Source organism: Polypterus senegalus, chromosome 12 (assembly GCF_016835505.1).
Source record: "Polypterus senegalus isolate Bchr_013 chromosome 12, ASM1683550v1, whole genome shotgun sequence".
In the NCBI taxonomy this organism is placed as follows: domain Eukaryota; kingdom Metazoa; phylum Chordata; class Cladistia; order Polypteriformes; family Polypteridae; genus Polypterus; species Polypterus senegalus.
Genome location: NC_053165.1, coordinates 142818959 through 142840889, shown reverse-complemented (window position 1 = coordinate 142840889; position 21931 = coordinate 142818959). Strand labels below are relative to the sequence as shown.

Genomic DNA, 21931 nt, shown 5'->3' with positions numbered 1-21931 from the left:
TTGATGCCAAGCTGCAAGGTAAAGTAGGTAATTTTTTGAATGAGTCAGTTCATCTTGCAGTCTTTGCTGCCACCTATTGAATAAAAGTAAATAATGCATTCTATGCAACTTTTGTTGACAATGTTCACTTTTGTCAACTCCTGCATCCTACCCTTTATGTCCTTTGTCAAGATCTACCTTGGAAAATATAAAGAATTTGTGGAATAAAATAAGAAGCAACTAGTATCTCCATTAGCAGCATGTAAGTGCAGATATCATCAACAAGTTGTCATTCCAGATTCACTGACCTGTACCACTTCCTCACCCTGAAGTGCTTCAATTTGTCTAGGGCGTCTCTGTCTGTCACTATTTCCATGGCCCAGCTTTCCATAATCTCCATCACCCCAGCTGAAGACCTCTCCGCTCTCAGTAAGTGCCATTGAGTGTCCATCAGATCCACAAGATGTGATTAGCTGTGTTACGACAAAACCTTGAAAAACACAAAAGCAGACATTCTGTGGCCCGTTTCTGAAATTCCAAAGAACTAACTTCACATGTCCACAGATGTAAAATGAGCAATGAACTTCAATTTCTTGTAGTTAAAATGAACAAACGGATAAACTACAATTTAATTAAATAGCAATTAAAACTTTGTATATGTATTGATTTAAAATACATACTAAATTAGCAAAATTAGTAAAAATGAACAACACCTTGCAATGCTGAAATCACAGTCAAGACATGCAGATCATCTGAGTTTCCTTGCCCAAGTCTCCCATAGCTGCCTTCTCCACAAGCAAGAACAGTTCCATTAGCCTGGATCACAAATGTACAATTCTGACCACAGACAACCTGCAAAACAAAGCATATTAGCATTCCTTGGGTGAAGTGAGTTCTAACTGTGTCACAAGCACATAACTTGAGCTTAATTGGACCTGTTGGTAGCAATTTTGTGCTCTTAACGTGTAAAGCTGCAAGATGCTGATTAACATTTATTTAGTGAGTATCAGAGATGTGTGCATTGCTTCCACGACACTATTTCTTACCAGTGAAATTCTTAATATCTCACTTTCAACCAAAATATGGTCCTTCGAATTCTTACAACACCTGCTTTTTCATCCTGCACAATAAGAGGCAAAAATCTGACGGAGATTCAGTTAACACACTTTTACTGTTCAGATAACACACTTTTACTGTAACTGTAGCTAGAGGGTAATGAACAGAATATCACTTATGCTGCCTTAGTGGCTATCCTTGGAAAACACTGAAGACTGACTCATCTTTGCTCTATAAATCTCTATTCTTGTTGGGGGAGAATGCTCATACTGCCGCACTGGCAAATACAAAGTCAACAGAAAAGAGATAAAAACAAGAACTGCAACACCATTTCTATAGTATTTCAAAATCAACACATTTTGATGGCACTGGCTTCTTACTTGTTGAGCCTGAGAAAATGATGGCGTTAAAGTTGGCACTAGAATATTTCTTCCAGCTTCTGCAAGCTGCCCATGTCGTCCAGCTCCCCATAAATAGACATCACACTTGCCTCCAAGATGCCAGTCCTGCAGGGAAATCAAACACATGGGATAAAGCACACAAAGCTAACCAACAATACAGAAGAGCTTGTGGTTAAGGCAACTTACTTCTGGCCTTGATGTTGCCCATGACATTATCTGCTCATCCATTCCACCCATCCATTTGCTGTTGTCCTGTTAACATAGTTATTCATTGTTTTATTTAATATCCTTATGATTACACAGTATAGAAATTTGTAAACTCAAAATCACTAATAAAATTCATTTATCAAAGTAAAATAAATAAAACTAAAAAAGGAATCTTATTTACAAAAAAATGCTCATCATACCATCAGAAGTGTAAGTTCTTCCTCTGGCACAGGCTCTAGGTCTGGAACTGTAAAGGCTTCAGGAAAGCGAGCTCCTTTTGCCAAGGCCTCTGCTGCCTTTACTGTGGTGGAAAAGCAGTCCAGCCAGGCCCACTCATTAGGGTTCCAAGCAGATGACTCTGAAGGGCAGTTAAGGTGGTGAGGTGGTACAGGTGGGTTACACAACAGCTGATCCAGGTGTAGACCAACTGCCAGTGACGCCAGACACTGCATATATGGACTATGAACAAGCTGGTCTCCACAAACTACATGTGGCTAGAAGTAAACAAAGAAAACACAAACTGTCAAACTTAACAAAATAAAGCAACACTCAGTAAAATCTGCAAACATGAGTAAACACTTAAATAACTGAAAACCTGTCATGATTCTTGAGTTTGTCCAGAGGGAAGGAAAACATATACCCACCGCTACCTTTTTCACATCCATTTATGAGAGCTTCTTTATTTTTAAGTCAAATTTAGCACTACAAATCAGTACATAAACATTATTGTGGGTAAACCCACAAGGAACCACATTTTTTCTGGCCATTGCTTAGATTCAGTGAAAAAGTCACATCTCTTGTCACACCTCTATTACCTTTTCATATGCATACTGCTCCTGTAGCATAAGTGGCAGTCGTTCAAGGAATGCTCTCATACAAGGTGCAAGGTTCAGCCCAATAACTCCCTGCTTTTTTAGAGCAGTTCGGCAAGTAGCCAAAATGTGATTGGTAGAAAGAAATTCACTGGAGCAGTTCACAACCAGTATGTCCTTGAGAAGACAACAAGCCAGAAATTAATGAACAAACAGCTAAAACCACAGCAGTTGATTCATTCTTTTATTTATAGCAACTAACCTTTGACCTGTTAGAACAAACAGCAACTCCTACTTCAGGTATCCATGTGAGGTTCTGAATTGCACCTGACCCAGTGACAACTGTCTGCAGAACTGATCCATCCTAAAAAGAGGACATAAAAAAGGTAGCTGCAGAAAACTAAAGCCCACTTAAAGAGAATATTGTACATTTAGTCAAGGTTGCTAATTAACACTAATTCCTGTTAAGTGTACCCTAAAAAAAAAAAAAAAATTATATATATATGCAAAGGGCAGGCTGGCTAGAATAAGAATAGCTCAACAAACAGTTTAATACAACTCTCATTTTTGGATGTCCAGTGGTTCCAGTGTGTTTTACACTGACGAAAGTATGCATATGGAATCCATATATGTGAGAACTAGACTTTTAATTCACTTCCACACCCTGCAGGTATATGCTACGAAAGTTTAAAATAGAACCAAGAAAAACAAACAGGCAGGCATAAATTGAGACTTATGAGACAGGAAAAAATAGTGACAGATGGACATATCCATAAAGTTCTTACTATATTGCTAATTAAAAAGCAGAAGTAAAACATGTGAATGAACAGCTTCTCATCCTCACCCTCAACGACCAGACATTCATCAGCCCACCAACTCCTCCAGAAACTAGAGCAAGGCCATCTGGACTGAAAGCAACAGTTCGCACAGGTGTTATATGGCCCTTAAGCTGAAGAACACAAGTAGCTTCATTTGATTTTCTGCAGCAGTCCTGCAAACAAAAATAACTATTATACAAAAATGGTATCACAGAGGCTAATCTACATCAATTATATCAACTGAACCCCACTCCTCATTTACTTTTCCTCCAGAAGCTGACTGGTCCTTGTTAAGAGATAAGACCATCAAACTGGGCACTACTGTAAGCAATTTGAGTGATTAGATTAGCCTAATGTATTTTTTCTCTGGTCTTTTCCACAAGCCGCTATATCATACAGGAAACAAATGTGAAACATATAACAGATGTTATGCAAGCCAAGTGAAATGAAATGTGACACAGCAATAAGACCAACTAGTTCAAAGTATGTCACATTTGTATACATGGAAGTGTATCATAAGTTTCTACCACAATAATGTAGCAGTTGCTCAATAGTCTAAGTAGGAGAAGCCCAAAATATACTATTTGGTTCATTTGTAAAATCATAAAAAAAGATGCTTGGTTACACAAAGATATAGGACTCAAGTACTCTGTAGTGGAGGGCTATGTGAGTGGTAGTAAATAAAGTCTTTGGACATAGAAAGTGTTCCCTCCTTGTGATTTGTATCTCAAATTAATGTGCATATACTTTGTGCCATTTCTTTTGTTAATATCTACTTAAAAATAAAAGAAGGCATAACAAGAGCTCTTGCCTACACATTATGTTATGTTTTTACTCTTCTTTCCTCACTTTTAAACTATTGCAAAGACTTCATTGTCAAGATAGTTAATATCTAGAAGATCAAGTCTTCAGTTGCCATGAGTATAATATCATGATTAGAATTATTTTGGCTTTTAAGCTTCTGTGTTGTTACAGAGAATGAATTTAACCACAAAAAAAGCTTTCTGTAATTCATTTGTTTACTAAGTTCATAAGAATACTAAGATGTCTGACAAACATGAAAAAGTAATTCAGGCCATCAAACTTACTTCATTAGTTCCTAACAAAGTTATATCTATTTAATTGAAAAACATTTACTATTTGGCTGCTGCTTCAACTACATAAATTAGTATTTTATTCCAGTTTCTTGCAACCTATTTGTAAAAAAGTGCTTCCTGTCTTTCACCCTAAATGCACCTGTTCTTGATTTGCAATAATGGAGTATATGATTGACTATTAAATTGAAAGGATGCTTCTGGAACAGTTTTATCAATGTCATTAAGAATTTTCAAAACCTGGATTAAGTACCCATCTATTCTTCTCTTTTTAGGATTAAAGAGGTTTTGTCTCCAAGTCACTCAGATTGAAACATGCTCTTTAGTTCTAGGATGAATGTGGTTGCTCTTATTTTGAATAGTTATAATACCTCAAAAGATGGAATGGCAGTTTTCATACCTTTGGTTTGGTTTTCGACTCAAGTTCCCACCATCCATCTGAACTACATGATGCCGATTCTGAAATGCTTAAAAGATCTTGAGGAATGGTCCAGACACAAACCAACCCATTCTGGCAACATCTAATGTTAAAAATACAACATAAACATCAAATCAAAAAAGTCAAATTTCCTATCATGCTCAAACTACCAACAGCTGCCTAGAAAATATTAATCCTATAAAAGTCTCAGCCAAAATTAAATAATCCATATTATCAGTTAAGAAAAAATTGCTGCAGCAGAACATACTAAGAGAGACCAGCAACTAAAGAATGTGCATTTATCTAAAAAGATAAAAGAACAGGAAAAAATAAAGCCATGTGTGTAAATCATAGAGAATAAGACACTGCTGGTACATACGTAGCTAGCATGGCTCTTGGTTTGAAGCTTTTTCCTTGCAGGCCACACCAGCTAATGCCATTGACTACAGCTGGGTGAGAAAGAACATGAAGGCACTGCCACCTGTCTTCAGCATATGCCCATAACTTTACCATCTCCTCTTTTGCACACGTGAGCAGGTTTTTCCCATTAGGGTCCCATTTCAAACTGGTAATAGATTCCTGAGAAATTAAAGGAAATGGCTAAGCTTTTCTATTAAACCATATATGTTTTGAATTCCACACAGAATAATTAGTGTACCTTGTGTGCATCAATAACTACTATTGCTCCTTTGTCTAATGGTTCTTTGGCTCCAATCAAAAGCTTTCCATCAGCATACCCGACTGCAAATGGCTGATCTTCGCTGTACCAAGCAATGCCTGTGACAGCAACTGTTAAAAAGAGAAAGACCAAGCATTTGTCATGCTGTATAAACTGGCAGCAGTCACGGTTTCAGATTTATTTTATCAAGTACACTTGCCTTCTTTTCTATAGCAATGCTGAAGCTCCAGCCGGTGCATTGTGCATGAATCAACCACTTCAATAAGGCCAAGAGAACCATCCATACGACCCACCAATAAAACTTCTAATGTATCTCCAGCCCAGCTTGCTACAGGTCCATCTTCAGGCCATGCCAAAGCTGACACCCAATGTGGCTGAATATCCACTAGGCCCTTTCCTCCTGAAATAAAATAAAGCTGTCAATGTTACCTGTTGGCTAGTAAATGGCATGTTATTAGTTTTGTTAAGTGTATACCAATTACTTGTATTTTCACGTATTAGTATTGTGTAGCCTACCAGCACTTACCATTTACTTGCCAGATGTTGACAATTTTCTCTATTGCTGTTGCAATGTATTTCCCACTAACACTCCAGTAAACGGAAGGCAGGATGCTGTCAGTAGGGGAACCAAGGTCAGCAAGATTCTCTTCAGATGTATCATCTCTGCGACATAGGAAAATACAGAGAAAAAATATTCATCACTGTAGTCTGACATCCAACACTTCTCATAGAAGCATCAAAGTTTAAAGAAAGTTTGATTTCTAAGTCTGATATTGTATAAGAATAATCTATGCTCAGCTGCACAGATAAGAAATATTTGTAATTTCTCTCTACATTAAAACACAATGCCCAAAATTTTTTTAAATTATTTCCATGTATCTTTTAGAGTGGAGGCAGCTTGAATAAAACTTGGAAAAAAAGAAGCATCACTTAGCCATTAAAAATATAAGATCCCATATGTAGGGGAGATGAGGGGGTGGAAGGTATTTTCAACCCTTCCTAGATGAGGCAATGTGCTCCAATAACAGGACCATTAGTAATATTCTCAAAAGTTGAGAAAAGATGATTGTAATTTAAAAATCCATTTAAAATTAAAAGTAAAAACAAAAGAAAAAGTTTCACACATGCTCCTTGTATAAGAAAAGCAGATAGACTGACAAGTTACAACTGGGAAAATTATTCAGCCCACAAAAGAGTGCCAAAACAGTGTCAGCCGAATATGAACACACGTTCTCTGCTGTAAACACCACAAACAGAAAATACTGCAATGGCTTTCAGGGGCATTGCTTCTTATTACTTTTTATGTGAATCTTAATATCCCTCCTTTGCAGACATTAGACACCTTTGCCTTTTGGATTGTTATTAATTAAAAGATGTCATTAGTTCTCCAATTCCAATTAAATATTAAAATATAGCTGAACAGGTCAGGTCGGGTCAGATTATGAAGCATGCACTGGTACAGCATGTTGTCACACTGACCACACAATGAAACAGCGCAGGATCCCTGTTGGCAACCCCCCAGGCAGACACGCAGGCCATTTATCATCCTCCAGAAATAACCATCTATCTGCAGCAGCCAGGTGTTACACAGGTGATCCCCTTGGCATGGTCCAGCCATTTGCATCCTCAGCAATGAGGATTCTGCGAGCCGGATCACCCTTGGGAAATCACGCCACACTGCCATAGTGACATACCTGACGCCTGCTGACAATGCAGGTAATGTGCCTCATTCGGGGCTTAATGAGCAACCACTCATTCGACACAAAGTCAAACCAGTGGTATCCAAGGATTCTCTGAAGAGACATAGTACCGAAGGAGTTCAGGTCTTTGTCTCAAAACTTGGAACACCTGGAATCTAAAGACTTGGACTTTCGTCCTTATGCAGAGATATCGGGAGCACCACACACCCAATTCCAATGACCTCATGACTCACCATACTCTACCAATGTGTCTATTGACTTAATAGGAAGGGTCACCAATGTCAACCTTCTCTTCACAGACAGACACACTTCTAATGGCTGTACCCAAGAGCTCTGAGGCTAAGGATCTGCGCTGGTATCCCAAAGGTTGCCGGTTCGAATCCCCATCACTGCCAAAAGAGACCCTACTCTGCTGGGTCCTTGAGTAAGGCCCTTAACCTTCAATTGCTCCAGGGGCGCTGTACAATGGCTGCGCTCTGACCCCAAGGGGTATGCGAAAACTAACAAATTCCTAATACGAGAAATTGTATAAGGCAAAATAAAGAACAAAAAAAAAATGAAAAGCCTGGATCTTGGTTTTTATCTAGGATAATAGAGTGCGAGAAAGAATACACCCCTGATGACCCCCAAAATCAACTAGGAAAAACTCAGAGGTTCTGCCGCCACTCTGCATAGCACTCACAGTACCAGTGTAAACACCGGCCATGATATCTGAAAACTTCAGGGGGATCCCGCAAAGTCTCGGGATGTCCCACAGGGCAGCTCAATAAACTGAGTCGAATGCTTTACGAAAATCGACAAAGGCTGCAAAAAAGTAGGTCAACAGCCTAAATTATTTTTGCATTTTGCACGATCATCTTCCCCAAGATACTAAAACATAATTTATAACTTGCTGTACCATCTCTGATTTTGAGTGCAAGTTAAGCAATACAGTTAATGACATTCTCTTTAAATAGTTCTGTAAAATGCCACAGTACAATGAAAATTGGGCCCAAATGGGCAAAGTCTCAGGAGATTGCTGCATGGAGTTCAGAGCACATAAAGTGCAGTTTGTAAATACTTTATTTGAACAGTGAAACAAATTGATATTAGCGTGGCTCACTACACCCAATCATACTGGCTTTGAAATTAAATAAAATATGGTTTATTAGCATAGACTTTCAGCATTAAACCAAAGGGTATTTAAATAAAAATAGGGTAATTTTTATGGAAATTGCAGCACTTCTTATATATAGTCACCCCTTTTTGAAAGTCCCTACAATAGAATAATTAGCTGTCTACTTAGCTGTTCATTAGCCGAATGTGTGTTACTCCATCTTTAAGCCAAACACAATTAACTGGATAAAGGGATACAGGTGATTCTGTGTGTTTTTTTTATTTGGAATCTGTTACTGTTGTCACTCAACATGAAGACCAAAAATATTTGCCATTATGAGGGTGAAAAAAAAATCCAAGACATAGCAAAAAATGTAGGTTTGTCAAAATGAACAGTTTAAAAATACAGTATCTGGTCTGCTGACCAAGAAAGACTCCTGTAGTGGGTGACAGAAAAATGCTTGTCAATAATAATGTTTATTTGTAAAGAAACCCTCTTTTCAACTGTTGGCCAGGCCAAAAACACTTTCTAGGATGTATGTGAGGCTGTGTCTAAGATGATCATGACCAGAAGGTTGCACAAACATAATTTCAGAGGGTTCACTACAAGATGCAAACCACTGTTAAGCCTTAAGAACAGATATGCCAGGGTACAGTTTGTTAGGAATAAATTCAAAAAACCTGTATAGTTTTGCTGCTGTGGGCTAGTGCCCTGCCCAGGGTTTGTTTCCTGCCTTGCGCCCTGTGTTGGCTGTGATTGGCTCCAGCAGACCCCCGTGACCCTGTAGTTAGGATATAGCGGATTGGATAATGGATGGATGGATATATAGTTCTGGAACATCATGGGGAAATCAAAAAAAGATTTCTCTGTACCAGAATGATGCAAAGAGAAAGGTGTAGAGAATGAAAGGGATAGTTCATTATCCTTAGAATACCACATCACATCTCTGAATCATTATGCAGGCAGTGTTATATGATGAATATATATGACTGGCAATTGTAGCACCATTTTATTATTGACTAGCAAAATACCCGCACTTCGCAGCGGAGAAGTAGTGTGTTAAAGAAGTTATAAAAAAGAAAAGGAAACATTTTAAAAATAACGTAACTCGATTATCAATGTAATTGTTTTGTGACTGTTATGAGTGTTGCTGTCATCAAGGATTTGATTATCATTATTTCTTTCAATAAGGTTCGTATTTGGAAGATGTGTTGTGTTCAAGTTACATTCCGTGTTTGTCAACCGTTGTAAAGATAACAGGTTTCATTCATCGAAGTGTTCATTACCCAAATCTATACTTGTGAATCTATGATGTTTAACAGGCATTCCTGGTATTAAGTTGTGGATTTGCCTGTGAATATTTAGCGGCAGCATGTCTATGAACTTAATTTAAACTTAAGCTTTACACCTTGCTTTCCTATTGATATGTCTACAAAGGCTTCTTCAGCTTCAGAGGGTTGTTCCTTTCTTACTGCATCAATAAACAGCTCATCTTCCTCTTTATCTGAGACATCACACACTGCATGTACGGGTTTACCTTTCCCAGTCCTGCAAACTTTAGCAAAGTGGTTCAACTTACCACATTTTTTACACTTCCATTAGCTGGACATTGACTTTTTCCACCGTGTGCTTTGTTGCCGCACTTATGAATATGCTTGTATGCGTCACTCGCTTCATATTCTTTTGCTGCCTTCTCAATTGTGTAATGTGTTTTTTGTTCAGCGCTCTTTGGAACTCTTGCTTGTTGTCTGCGTACTGTGTTCACAGTCAGTTCACATGAGCCGCTCGGAGTACATGCATCGAAGGTTCTCAGCTGTGCTTGTGCTATCTCGTGCGATCTTGTGATGTCCACGGCTTTATTTAATGTTAGCTCAGACTCGACACTTAAAATTTTTTCTTGCACTTTTGCTGAGTTTGTGCCAAACACTATTGTATCCCTGACCATCTCATCTTCATTTGTATAAGCACAGTCCTTCACCAGCAATTTTAACTCCATTACAAAGTGATCAAAAATTTTGTTTATACCATTCATCTTCTCACTAAACTTGTATCTCGCAAATATCATATTTGTCTTAGGCATGACAAACACCTTGTAGCGGCAGCGTGTCTATTGGATTGCTGCTGACGGACGGCCTTATATGGGCAGGCACTCAATTACGTGGGAGGTGTGGGTATGGGGGGCGCAATATAGGCAGGCAGCCAACTACGTGGGAGGAGTGGTGATGGGTGACGCAACTCCGCCTCACATGGCGAACGAGCTGCTGGCTATGGCCGTATATACATACATAAGTAGGATTCAGTTATGACCGTTACGCATAGAATTTCGAAATGAAACCTGCTTAACTTTTGTAAGTAAGCTGTAAGGAATGAGCCTGCAAAATTTCAGCCTTCTACCTACACGGGAAGTTGGAGAATTAGTGATGAGTGAGTCAGTGAGGGATTTGCCTTTTATTAGTACAGATGAAGTGACTGCTAATAAAACTGGGTGAATTCTGAGGTATAAAGAGACATCTTATCTGCTCAGATTTAACAGAATGTATCAAAACGTATTGGACAGTGCTTCATACTACAGCTGCAAATGAGTTCTTCAAGGATAAAAGATGTTCCTGAAGGCCAGTGTCAGTCAGCTGACCTAAATCCTATTGACCTTACATTTAATTTCCTGAAGACAAGACTGAGCCAATAAAAGACCCTGAAATAAGCAGGAACTGTAGTACAGACCTGGCAGAGGATAACCAGGAAAGAAACTCAGCACCTAGCAAAGTCTATGAGTTCCAGACTTAAGGTAGTCATTGACTGAGAAGGCTCTGTATCAAAGGATGAACCAAGTACTAAGTAAGCCAACGTTTAAAATATGAATTTGCCTAATTACTTTTGGTTCTTTAAAACATGGGGAACTACATATAAGAAATCCTGCAAATCCAGCACCATTATCCCTCTTTTTACGTAAACATCCTCAATTTAATGCAAGGACTCTACACTAAAATCTCATATAATTTGTTTCATTTCAATACCAGTATGCATTGGTAAAGGGAGACATGCTAATAATAATATTAAAACTGTGAATACTTACTAACTGCATCATCTTGCGTACTAGCCTACTGCTTAGATCAAAAGGAAACTAGACATGTGAGCTTAACACAAATTGATACATGCTGGTCAGAAATGAAAGAAAAGAATTTCATTCTATTCTGGAAACATGACTGACATGAACTGAAATATTCTGAAACATAGACTCTCAGGGATATTCATCACTCCATCAGTGCCACTTTACTCTCATTCAGCTGTCATTTTTTTCCTCTTAAATAAACAGATGGAGGAATGGGTAATCAACATTGTTGGAGACAGAAATACAAAACCTGTCTATAATTTACGTATGGCAGACTGGTAGTGTAAAGTATACAGACTGACGTACAATTTATTAAAGATGCAAGTCTGTTGCAGAGTATACTGGTTCTTGGTTACATTCCAAACTCTGACTGTTCCGTCTGTGCCACTGGTCACCAAGAGTCCTTTTTTACTGCTCCAGCCACATGCCAGCACCTAGATCAAAAACATCAATCAAAATTTCACAGAAATGGGTAGGAAAAACCAAATAACTTACAACTCAGCAGCAGAGTAACACATAACATTGCACAAATTAGCAGTTTTCTGGTACAACACTGTATTCAGAACTTTGAAGTACTATACAGACATGTATATCAAGTACTCATTTATTAGACAGTTAACAATGCAGCCTTGTTCTGATATAGTCTAACAGTGCAGATTATGTCAAAAAGTGTGTAAGTCTATATGATATTCTGCTTTACATACCCTGCCTTGATGTGCTTCAAGTTTAACACAAGGACATTTGCGCAGGTCTCCTGCCATATCAGCAAAGGTCTGAGGCCGGCTCTGGTTGTCACGATCATGTGCTGCTAGAGTTCGCACCAGCTGCTGAGCAGCCCATTGCCTGTGCTGTGATGACAGCCTTGATGAGAGACAGCAGGCTGCAAGTGCATTCGCCAATTCCAGCGGGCCTACAGCGGAAGGATTATAGGAAGGATGGGCATACAAATGCGCAATTAAACCTGCTTAAACAAAACAGCGACATGGTGCCCAAGTGAGAAAATTGTGAGAGAAAAATAAAAATTAATAGCAGTACAAAAGTGGGACAGAAACTTAACAGCCTGTGTGAACCCCCGTGACAAATGCACAAAGAAAAAAGAGCAAACCTCTCTTGTCTGTGTCCGTCTTGTCATAGTTCGGCCTCAGCTTGGCACCCTTGTCAGCAAGTAAGGCAACTAAAGCTTGGGTAACAACAAAGTTTGGTGAAGTCACCAGTTTATTTTCTTCAGCTGCTCCTCTCAAGAAGCTGGGAAGAAATTTCCTCTGCATAGGATCATCCACTGTGGTTAAGTTCATTCCTGTTGCTGCCGATATTAAATTCTGTTGCAGATACACAAAGATACATCTTCAAATTCATCCAGATGCAAATACTATAGATAAGAGATACTTCAAATGTGAATTTCTGGGTCAGCCCCTAGAACATTCAAAGAGTAACAAAAGTCACCTGAGTGCATAGTTGTACAAGTAGCTTGGCAGCACTTGGACTATTTGAAGCTAAACAACCAACAGCTGTGCTCAGGTACGCCAAACATGAAATTGGTTTGTTGCCTTTAGAGCCACCACGGGGACGCTCAAGGGAATTGCAGACAGCAGTAGGGCTTGTAGAAAGACCTGCTCGACCAGCAGCAGCAAGGCACATGAGCCGGACCAAAGTTCGAATGTCAGTCAAGCCAAGGGACTCAAGACCAGCTGCTAGACTGCAGCTGGAACCACTAAAACAATGAAGGTAATTCACACAGTTACAAAGCATAGTCAGGGTGAATATCAACAGAAAATTTCCCCAACACCCCATATACATACACAAATGCATAGATGCAAATGATTGAAACTAGCTTAATTTTCCAAGAGGCATATATTAGTTTGTGATATGCTTTACAAGTGATGGGACTAACAGCCTCAGATTTTACTTGGTCAAGAATAAATGCATCTGTTATCTCAGTATAGCACAGACCACTAACCTATAATTTATTTTGCTTTACTTGTCCAAGACTGGAGACTAGGACACTGCATTTAAATAAATTGTATTCTATACTGTGCAGTTTTCTAGTTTTTCTGATTTTTGTCTCTGCCTTTTTAAGGCTTAACATATAGCAAGTTAAACTGCCTTCATTAGACTAATGTCCTCACCTCACAGATAAAAGGGAGAGTGCTCGCATAACCATCGTTCTTGCCAGGAGCACCTGGGCAGCTGCAGTCACTCTGCGGAGGGCCATAACTCGATCATGTGGATTAAGCAAAGCTGCTGCCTGCTCACCAAGTGTGATTCTCCCAGAGGAACTCTTCTCCACAGAGCCATGGCAACCTAAAAAAAATCATATAGCCATTAGTTTTCCCAAAACATAAAGCCTCATAAAACTCAAAACCTACATGATCTTAAGTAGTATGAAATGCAGAATATGCACTTCTAATTAATTTTTAATGGCACTTAAGATTTAGTGGATATACAAAAAGAAATCAAACAGGTCAGAGGTACCTATCTGAACTATGACATTGACTCAACTTATTCTTGAATGAAAGAAAATCAAGATAGAGTGACATATAAGATAGAAACTAGCAAGTCTCACATGTCACAAAACAAAAGAAAGAAAATGTATTCATGCCCTTATTACACCTCTTACTCCACATGACTGGAACCAACTGGCCTCATTCCCTGCTTCATTCATTATTTTGTCCCTGATTCCTGTCTTATAAGCAACTCTGTAGCTGTTCAGAGACATGACCTGTGTGTTTCCTACTAGGATTTGTCTTTGTTATACTGTAGTCTACAGTGAAATACATAGATTAAAACAGATAATATTAGAGTGTGGCACAGTAAAACTATCATTAATGTTACTGTTTATAGATCCAAAGACACAGGAGGTTCACTTACAGGCTACTCAGTCACTGTGTAGTCTGGATGTTCTTCCATTTTTTGTGTGCATTTTCAAAGTTTATTCCAGGTTGCTGCAACAGCCTAGTATGCTATGCTAATTACCATTTCTAAACTGGTCCATTGTAAATTAGCCTAGAAGTGCACATGTGTGTGTATGTATATAAATGAGTCCTGTGATAGGCTATTTTCAAATGCATAGTTGGTTACTGCCTTGAACTGGAGAGTTAATAAATCTTTTGAATAGGTTGCTAGAAATGTAAGAGATAAAAAATCAAAAACACAAAACCTATTTTATTCAAAAGTTTGATTCTCCGCATATAAGTATTGAAAAAAGGAATACAGGTTACTCAAGAACAGAAACCAGACTTCTTATATAATAATGATGGGCTTTTTACCTAAACACTCCTCTCTTCCTAAAGAACTATGCATCCCAAAATCTTTTCTCAAGAGCAGCACTGCTTCCTATTGCACTGGCTTTAATGTGGCTTCTAGAGGCACAGGTCTCATGCAACTAGATATTTTAAGCACACAGAGAATATTTTAATATTACTGATATTGGTTATAGAAATGCATACAGATACCTATTTGTAAAAGGGTTTCTTCCATGCTATTGGTTGCAGTGACCATGGCAACTGTAGCACCAAGTGGGTCACTGTCTGGGAATTGCACTGCTTCAGGTACAATTTGCCGTTCAGTTAAACCAAGAGGTCCTGCCAACAATTCAAACTCCTCCTCTCCTGTTAGTTTCTCATCCTCATCAACATCCAACATATCCCAGTCTTCTGCAGAGAAAAATAAAATAAAAATATATTTTGTGTTCAGGATTAAGAGAAAATATTTTGATGCAGATCTTATTTTATTAAATGTACTGGGTAATGCCATTTGGTATATATATGATGTTCACTTTAAGTGTACTACAGGTGCCTTCATGGAGGTAAAATAACTGTAGTTTCCAATCTATTCAAATGCAGTCTAATCTCAAAGAAAGATGAAAGAATTAGTAAACCAGCGAGTTACCTTCATAGACACTGTCTTGCTTCCCTAAGAGATCAGGAGCCTGTCCTTTGTATCTACAGAAAAGCAAAAAAAAAAAAAAAAAAAAAAAAAGGCATGAGATTTAAAAAAATGAGTACAAGAGTGCAGTCAGTTACAGATCAACAAAGTAAATGACAATCTATTGGCTATTTTACAAAGTTTTGTAAACAGCAATCCTTATTTGTCCAATTAAAAAAAAAAACTTTATATACAACAAATAATTTTTACAAACAAGGGGGCTCTGCCCCCTGCTCTCTTCGCTCACACACCCCCAGGGTTTGGTTTACCAGTTATACAATTTAAAGAGATTGTTATTTTCATGGGAATTGTTACATATGCATTATTTTCACTTTTACTTTAAAACTTCTGTAAAAACAATACTTGTCCTTTATTTCCGGCCCCGGGCGTGGTTAAATCTTTCTCGCAGGACGTATAACGCTGCTCGTGTTGTGAAGGGGGGGCGGCTGAACGCACGCTAAGGAGATGCCGTCAGATCATGTGCTGTCATTCTGTTGCTGTGGAGCTGCCTGTTCTGTTTGTCATGCTGCACGTCGATCATTTAAAAGCCTTACAGCAGCTGTCTTTTTGCCACCTCGTGTCCCTGCCGCTCGCATTGTGAAGGGGGTGCTGAACGCACGCTAAGGAGTTGCAGTCGGATCATCTGCTGGCTTGTTGCTGCTGTCGAGCTGCGATTTCTGCTTGTTGTGATTTGCGTCGATCGTTTTAAAGCCTGTATAGCAGCTGTCCTTTTGCCACTCTGCTGCTCTCGTGAAAATGGAGGGGAATAAACGCACACTAAGGAGAATCAGTCGGATCATCTGCTGGCTTCCTGCTGCTGCTGTGAAGCTGCGTGTTCTGCTTGTCGTTGTTTTAAGAGCTGGGAGCACATGATGTCTGTCTGCCAAAAACATTCCAACAACTGCTTGGTTAGATGTCTGTGAACTTGTTTTAAATGTTGTCTCACTGCCTTGTCTCACATGACGTTAAAGTGTCTCTCGCGGGACGTCAAATTGTCTTCTGAGATCACATCTTGTCTCCCACCCAGGATTTTTTTTTATAATAAAGAGATATGCATTATTAAAAGAAAAAGCTAACCTCTAGGCATAATATTGCTATAATACTTTTACCCACCTGGATGACGTTCTCATCGCAGTGTACTTTAGGCCTTGGACCAAGCTAGCATACCCTGAGACTCTATTCTCAAAGCTCAATTCAAGTCTGCTCTCATATATATGGTTTATAAATGACAGAAGACTTGTAACAGAAAGTTTTCCTTATTTCAAACTTAATGAATAAAGTTTTTGTTATTTCAGTTCATTCTACATACCTCTCGAGGACTGGTACCTTCATTTTGCTCTTTAAAGAAAGGTATTTCTCTCTGCAGCTGCCACATAGCAGATAGTAAGGATTTCCACTTCCACATTCTCCTCCAAACCAACCATCAACATAGGATCCATTGCTACGGTAGCCCTGACGGTTTGCACTACGACCACACCCTGGATGATTTTTCTTCATGTGCTGATTGAAGCTAGCAACACTTGTTTCACAGAGTTCACAGATGACAACTTCATCCCTATCTTCGGATTCACAAACATGCTGAAATATGAAAACATACAGGATTTGATTGTTTTGGAACTTGTATCTGAAATGTTTAGCTTTGCCCTAGTTATTTTCTAATAAGATTTCTAAAAGCTCTCTTGAGAGAAACCCAGGTATTGTTAGTTGGTACACATTTTATCAAAGCTGTAACATTCAGGCCATAAAATTTGAGAACTGCATATCAATGAAACTAGAATTCTGCAGCATTTTTATACTTCACAACCAATAATAAAAAATATTATTTTGCATTTTCCAATAGTAAACTTTAAAAGCCGAGAAAATCTTTTCTAACAGACTTAGCTTGAAATTCTGATTCAGCTTGGGTCCCACAGATTTTTAAAAAGCTTCTTGCTTTTTAAGATGTGCTTATCTCTTTCATTAGACATAATACTATGATGTCTTTAAACTATAGTGCATTTGGAAAGACATCTTGTTGAAAGTGTAAGGAGGGACAATATTTCCAGTGACCAAGAAACACAACAATACAGTCTGCGGCACACAAGAAGTAGTTTCAGAACAACCAGCCAAACATTAATATGCCCATGTAATTTGTGATTAATGTCACAATTATTATTCAATATATTCACATCAAAAATACAATCTTGTTACTTCTTAGTCCTCTAGGATAAATACAAATATAAAAAGGAGATGAACAGCAGAGCTCAAATGTTTATAAAAGTGACAGAGTTCCCAACACATCACGAGAAAGCATATGGCTCACAGTCTCAGTAATTCATAATGGTCAAAGTCACTGTGATTTCTCCTCACTATTTTATGACCTCTAAATTTATGCAACCAGTCTTCACTTTGGGTCTGGAGAAGTCCACATGGTGCCCCATTATTACTGTTGTAAATCTGTGTTATGCTCACATAACCTGAATCATACAGCTTTTGCACCTTTTTTACAAGAATAATGAAACTTTACAAACTGCCCAGTTTCCTACAGACTAAGGGCAGACTAAGCGTTCCTAATAAATTTGAAGGCAACACCAACATATATTACTTTAAGAATTTCAGTTAACAGTTACTTTAAAGGCAGGAAAGGAAGTTAGTTTCTGCAAGGCAGAGAAAAGAATAAGCAAAGCAGCCCCTGCTGCAGTCACACACACCCAGGTTGGCCAGTCTAGTACCTCCGGGATACACATTCCCAGAATGTCGCTGTCACTAGCCAGCTCCTGGCCAAACATTGCTTCCATAGCTTCATCATCTAGGTCAATCTCTAACTCTTCATCCAAACTAAAATCATAGAGATCTCCAGTTTCTTGCTGAAGTGATATTCCTTCTCTGCGACTCTGATTTCGGTGAGCCTGAACAGAACGATATAGTCCAGCTGCAAAGAAAGACAATAGGCAAAATTAATATGCATTTTTATCTTAAACATGGTGCTGCACGTTTTGATTTAATAAAAAAAAAAAGTGTTTTAGCAGGCATCTTTGAGAGTTGGCATAACACACTACTTTGCTAAAGCTGATTGCATTTATGTGGTTGCACAAAAACGCACAAGGGCTTTTCCAGTTGGGATTTATCATTTAAAAGCCATTTAACATGCATTGCACTCACTGAAAAAAAAAAAATCCATTTTACCCACATTTTTGTTGTCATCAAAAAAATTAATGGGCAATCCAAAACAATTGCAGGATTGATAAAAGAAAAGCAACAGTTATGTTAAAATTGACTGTCAGACATATTGAAAGTAAAATTTATTTTATTAAACTCTTAAATGCAAGAAATTCCATAAATGCAGAAATGATAGTGGGGAAACAAATCTAACTATTCCCTTAATAAAAAGTCTTTTTCTCAAATATACTTACCTGCTCGTGCCAGTAAAGTCCTTGCTGCTAAATCAAACCTCTGCTTTCTAGTGAAAGATCGACTTCTCGATGCGGTACCTGCATTAGAAGATGAGCTTTCCCCATGTTCAATTCCATCAGGTCTAAAATTTAGAAATTAAGAAATGTAAAATCTAAATTTTGACTCCTAAACTGTGCAACCTGGAAATGTATTCTGCTACTTTTTCCACCTTTATTCAAATTATGATAAAGGGCAAGAAACTTACATAAACACTCTCAGCAGTACAATCTTGTCACTAGTTGGTTACAGTTTTTGTCCTGGTAACTAATCTTTATCCTGCACCATACCCATAATCTTAAAGTACTGAACCAGTATGAATGCCTTCCTCTTAATCTTAAATTTCTTAAACCAAGAAAATGCAGACAATCTACTATCATCTTACCCTTCACTAAATCCATCCTCCATTTCTGTTGCATCTGCAGCAGGTATTTCGCCAGAGGAGTTTAAGTAGGATTTTCCTCCATTTGCTGATGCAGATGTTCCTGGGCATTGATCTGTGGTTCCACTCAACTGAGATCCTTCATCTTCTTCTGTGCCTGGGTGCTCTATCATCCACATAGCTAGGACTGTGATGTTCTGAGCATCTGCTTCTCCTCTAGTCCCTAAAAGAAAACAATAGTTATTTTACAAAGTTAAAAATACCACAGATTTAGAGTTTATAAACATTACAAAGCAAGCATTCCTAGCAGGCATTAGACCATTGATCAAGATGTTAATGAGGCAAAAACTGGACGAGCATTTTAGTTTCCAAGTTTCACACACTATATAAAATCAGGAAAAAAAGTGTGCCTTATCTTGTTAACATATACTTGTATGCAACATTAACAATGGCTTAATTTATAAATTAATAAAAATTTGCATACTGAAAATATATATCTTACACAGATCAGGAAATTAAGGCAAACAGACTAAAAACATTTGGGAAAATAAGGTCACAAATTATTCAATTTTTAAAGAAAAGACGATTTTTTCATCAAAAGACACATCTCAGATTGCCCTGCAAATTAACATAACAACAGGCTGGATTCTTGTAATGGTATCATTAAACCATCATTTTACAAGGAACTATAAATTCCAAGATTATATTATTACAGTTTCACATTTGAAGGTAATAATGGTAACAAAAAAACACACATACTCAGTAAAGCATCAGTTACAAGGAATAGTTCTCTTTTTCTAACTTGTAATAAAATGTACTTCCTTTAAAAGGTTCATATATTTTCATAGTAACTTAAAAATTCTATGCTCTAAACAACGCAAATCTGTTTACTCTTTCCATGCTAGGTACACATTAACAGATTATTAATTACTTACCTGTAGCTTCCATTGCTTTTGTTATTTGACGGAGAGAGAATCCCATTTCCAGCAATGGAACAGCAATGGCAGGTGGGGGAGGAGATGTAGACAGCCTGCTACTTGGATCTGACAATGCTTTAAATAAATAAAATAAGATAACAAAGAAAGGAAAAAACTATTTAAACATGAAATATTTTAAAAAGTATAGTATTGATCATAAAATCTAAGCAAGGGTCCATCAGGTATGAACACACTTTATTTATTTATTTATTTTTAATACTGCCCCCATCCAAGCTTCCTTGAAAATGCATGTGCTGAACACCAACCAAACACACACTAAGGTTTCATATGGCAGAACAAGTCATATTCTGTTTAGGATAAATAGGTATAATATAGGGTTGTGCACTCTGTATGGCCTATTAGTTCAATAATTAGAAGCAATAATATGACCCAACTCCACTGTGCTTAGCAGCATTCCACTCTAAACTCATCTGATCTATAAACATATCAAGCACTATCCTTTAAGGCACTGGGTAGAATAGAATGCAGAGAATCTGAAAGCACATTGAATTTTTTGTGCTTTTTGTGTTTGATTAGGATAGAGACTAGAGAAAATTTTATTTTGGTTCCAAAGTCAGAAAAAATTAAATGTGTAGTCTGGTTTTTACTTTGGTAAAACAAGACCTGCTCACATTTTGAAAACTTATAAGTTTTCTCATGTAAGCCTTTTGTTACTTATCTTTAGGCATCATTTTAGAGTTACTGCTGAATTTCATGTGCAAGCTAAAACATTATTGACTGCTAATTCTACTCCTTTATATTTTCATTGGTGTGCAAGTTCCTAGTATGGTCAAAAGTGAAGAGGAAACAGGAAGGAAAAAAAATATCAAACTTCTGGCTAGGGCGTACTGATCTTCCTCTTTGTGTAACAAAGACATTTTCAGTGCATTTTCTGTGATTCCAAGTCAGAGAAGAATAATGCGAAGTCCGAGAATATGATGTAACTTTATGTGAAATTCAATTATAAAAGAAAAGTCTTAGTCTACTTAGTAGACCATTCCTTAGCATCTTTACAGTGCCTTGAACAAAAATGTATTCTGGTCTCAAAATACTTATATAAGGCATTAAAGTAAAAGTTATTTTCAACAATATGTCAAACTTTTCAAAAATTTTCCAATAAGGAAAATTGTAAGCTTTAAAAAATATTTATACCCTTTTGAAATACAAGGATGGCTATGCCTAGGTGCAGTCTATTAACTTATCAGTTCTCTCAATTTTTATGTTCGCCTATGCTCAACTAACCAATGATGATAAATACCATACTGTTAAATATCAACAAGAGAGTAGTAAGATATTTTCAATAAAGCAAACAAAAATTAAGGCAAAAGATCTAGGAAAGAAGTTTACATTTTTTTTTTGTTGTTGGGCAGTATGGTGTATGTGTTTGATTTAGTCAAATTGATCAAAATCCCTGACTGTGACGATCATTTATGTAAAAAATAGTTTGGAGTCTGAATATTTTTTGAAGGCACTGTATGCCGTTTCTGACGAGGGCTGTTGATTATTCAACAATTAAAGGATAAGGTATTTAAAAGTTATTTTTTCATAAACACAGTATATATGCATTTGCCATGTGAAATTGTGTTGTAAAGTTAAGCGCTTTCCCCAGCTGTGGTGCTTTAAAATGGAAGGTATGGGGCACGGAGGAAAAACAATAAAACTTGCCAAATATGTCCATTTTTCAAGCCAAGATAGCTAACGAGTATTGATTTGCACCTTCTGTGCTTCGGACACATGTTTGTGACAACAAAAGGGATGTGAACATAGTAACTTTGTTGTATATTCCTGGTACTGTTTTACTAATGGTAAGGATACATTTTTTATTTGCAAGTACAAATTCGTACATAAAT

General features: G+C 37.7%; 1 protein-coding gene across 7 annotated transcripts in view; it reads right to left on the bottom strand.

Annotated features, from left to right (window-relative positions):
- The window catches only part of herc1 (HECT and RLD domain containing E3 ubiquitin protein ligase family member 1), a 144138-nt gene that overhangs the window by 17779 nt on the left and 104428 nt on the right, over positions 1-21931 (bottom strand). For 3 of the 7 annotated variants that reach the window (XM_039773671.1, XM_039773674.1, XM_039773676.1), the window contains 25 exons: positions 20040-20156; positions 19108-19327; positions 18686-18807; positions 17984-18204; positions 16603-16871; positions 15258-15310; positions 14822-15022; positions 13496-13670; positions 12813-13080; positions 12475-12688; positions 12074-12333; positions 11676-11803; positions 5991-6127; positions 5664-5864; positions 5444-5574; positions 5165-5364; positions 4768-4888; positions 3300-3446; positions 2718-2819; positions 2459-2632; positions 1844-2137; positions 1623-1688; positions 1416-1541; positions 693-831; positions 288-469 (listed from right to left, as the gene is read on the bottom strand). In XM_039773671.1, coding sequence (XP_039629605.1) covers positions 288-469; positions 693-831; positions 1416-1541; positions 1623-1688; positions 1844-2137; positions 2459-2632; positions 2718-2819; positions 3300-3446; positions 4768-4888; positions 5165-5364; positions 5444-5574; positions 5664-5864; positions 5991-6127; positions 11676-11803; positions 12074-12333; positions 12475-12688; positions 12813-13080; positions 13496-13670; positions 14822-15022; positions 15258-15310; positions 16603-16871; positions 17984-18204; positions 18686-18807; positions 19108-19327; positions 20040-20156 — 4268 coding nt within the window. The remainder of the gene's footprint in view (positions 1-287; positions 470-692; positions 832-1415; positions 1542-1622; positions 1689-1843; positions 2138-2458; positions 2633-2717; positions 2820-3299; positions 3447-4767; positions 4889-5164; positions 5365-5443; positions 5575-5663; positions 5865-5990; positions 6128-11675; positions 11804-12073; positions 12334-12474; positions 12689-12812; positions 13081-13495; positions 13671-14821; positions 15023-15257; positions 15311-16602; positions 16872-17983; positions 18205-18685; positions 18808-19107; positions 19328-20039; positions 20157-21931) is intronic. The other 4 variants (XM_039773675.1, XM_039773678.1, XM_039773672.1 and 1 more) reach the window with 3 other exon arrangements.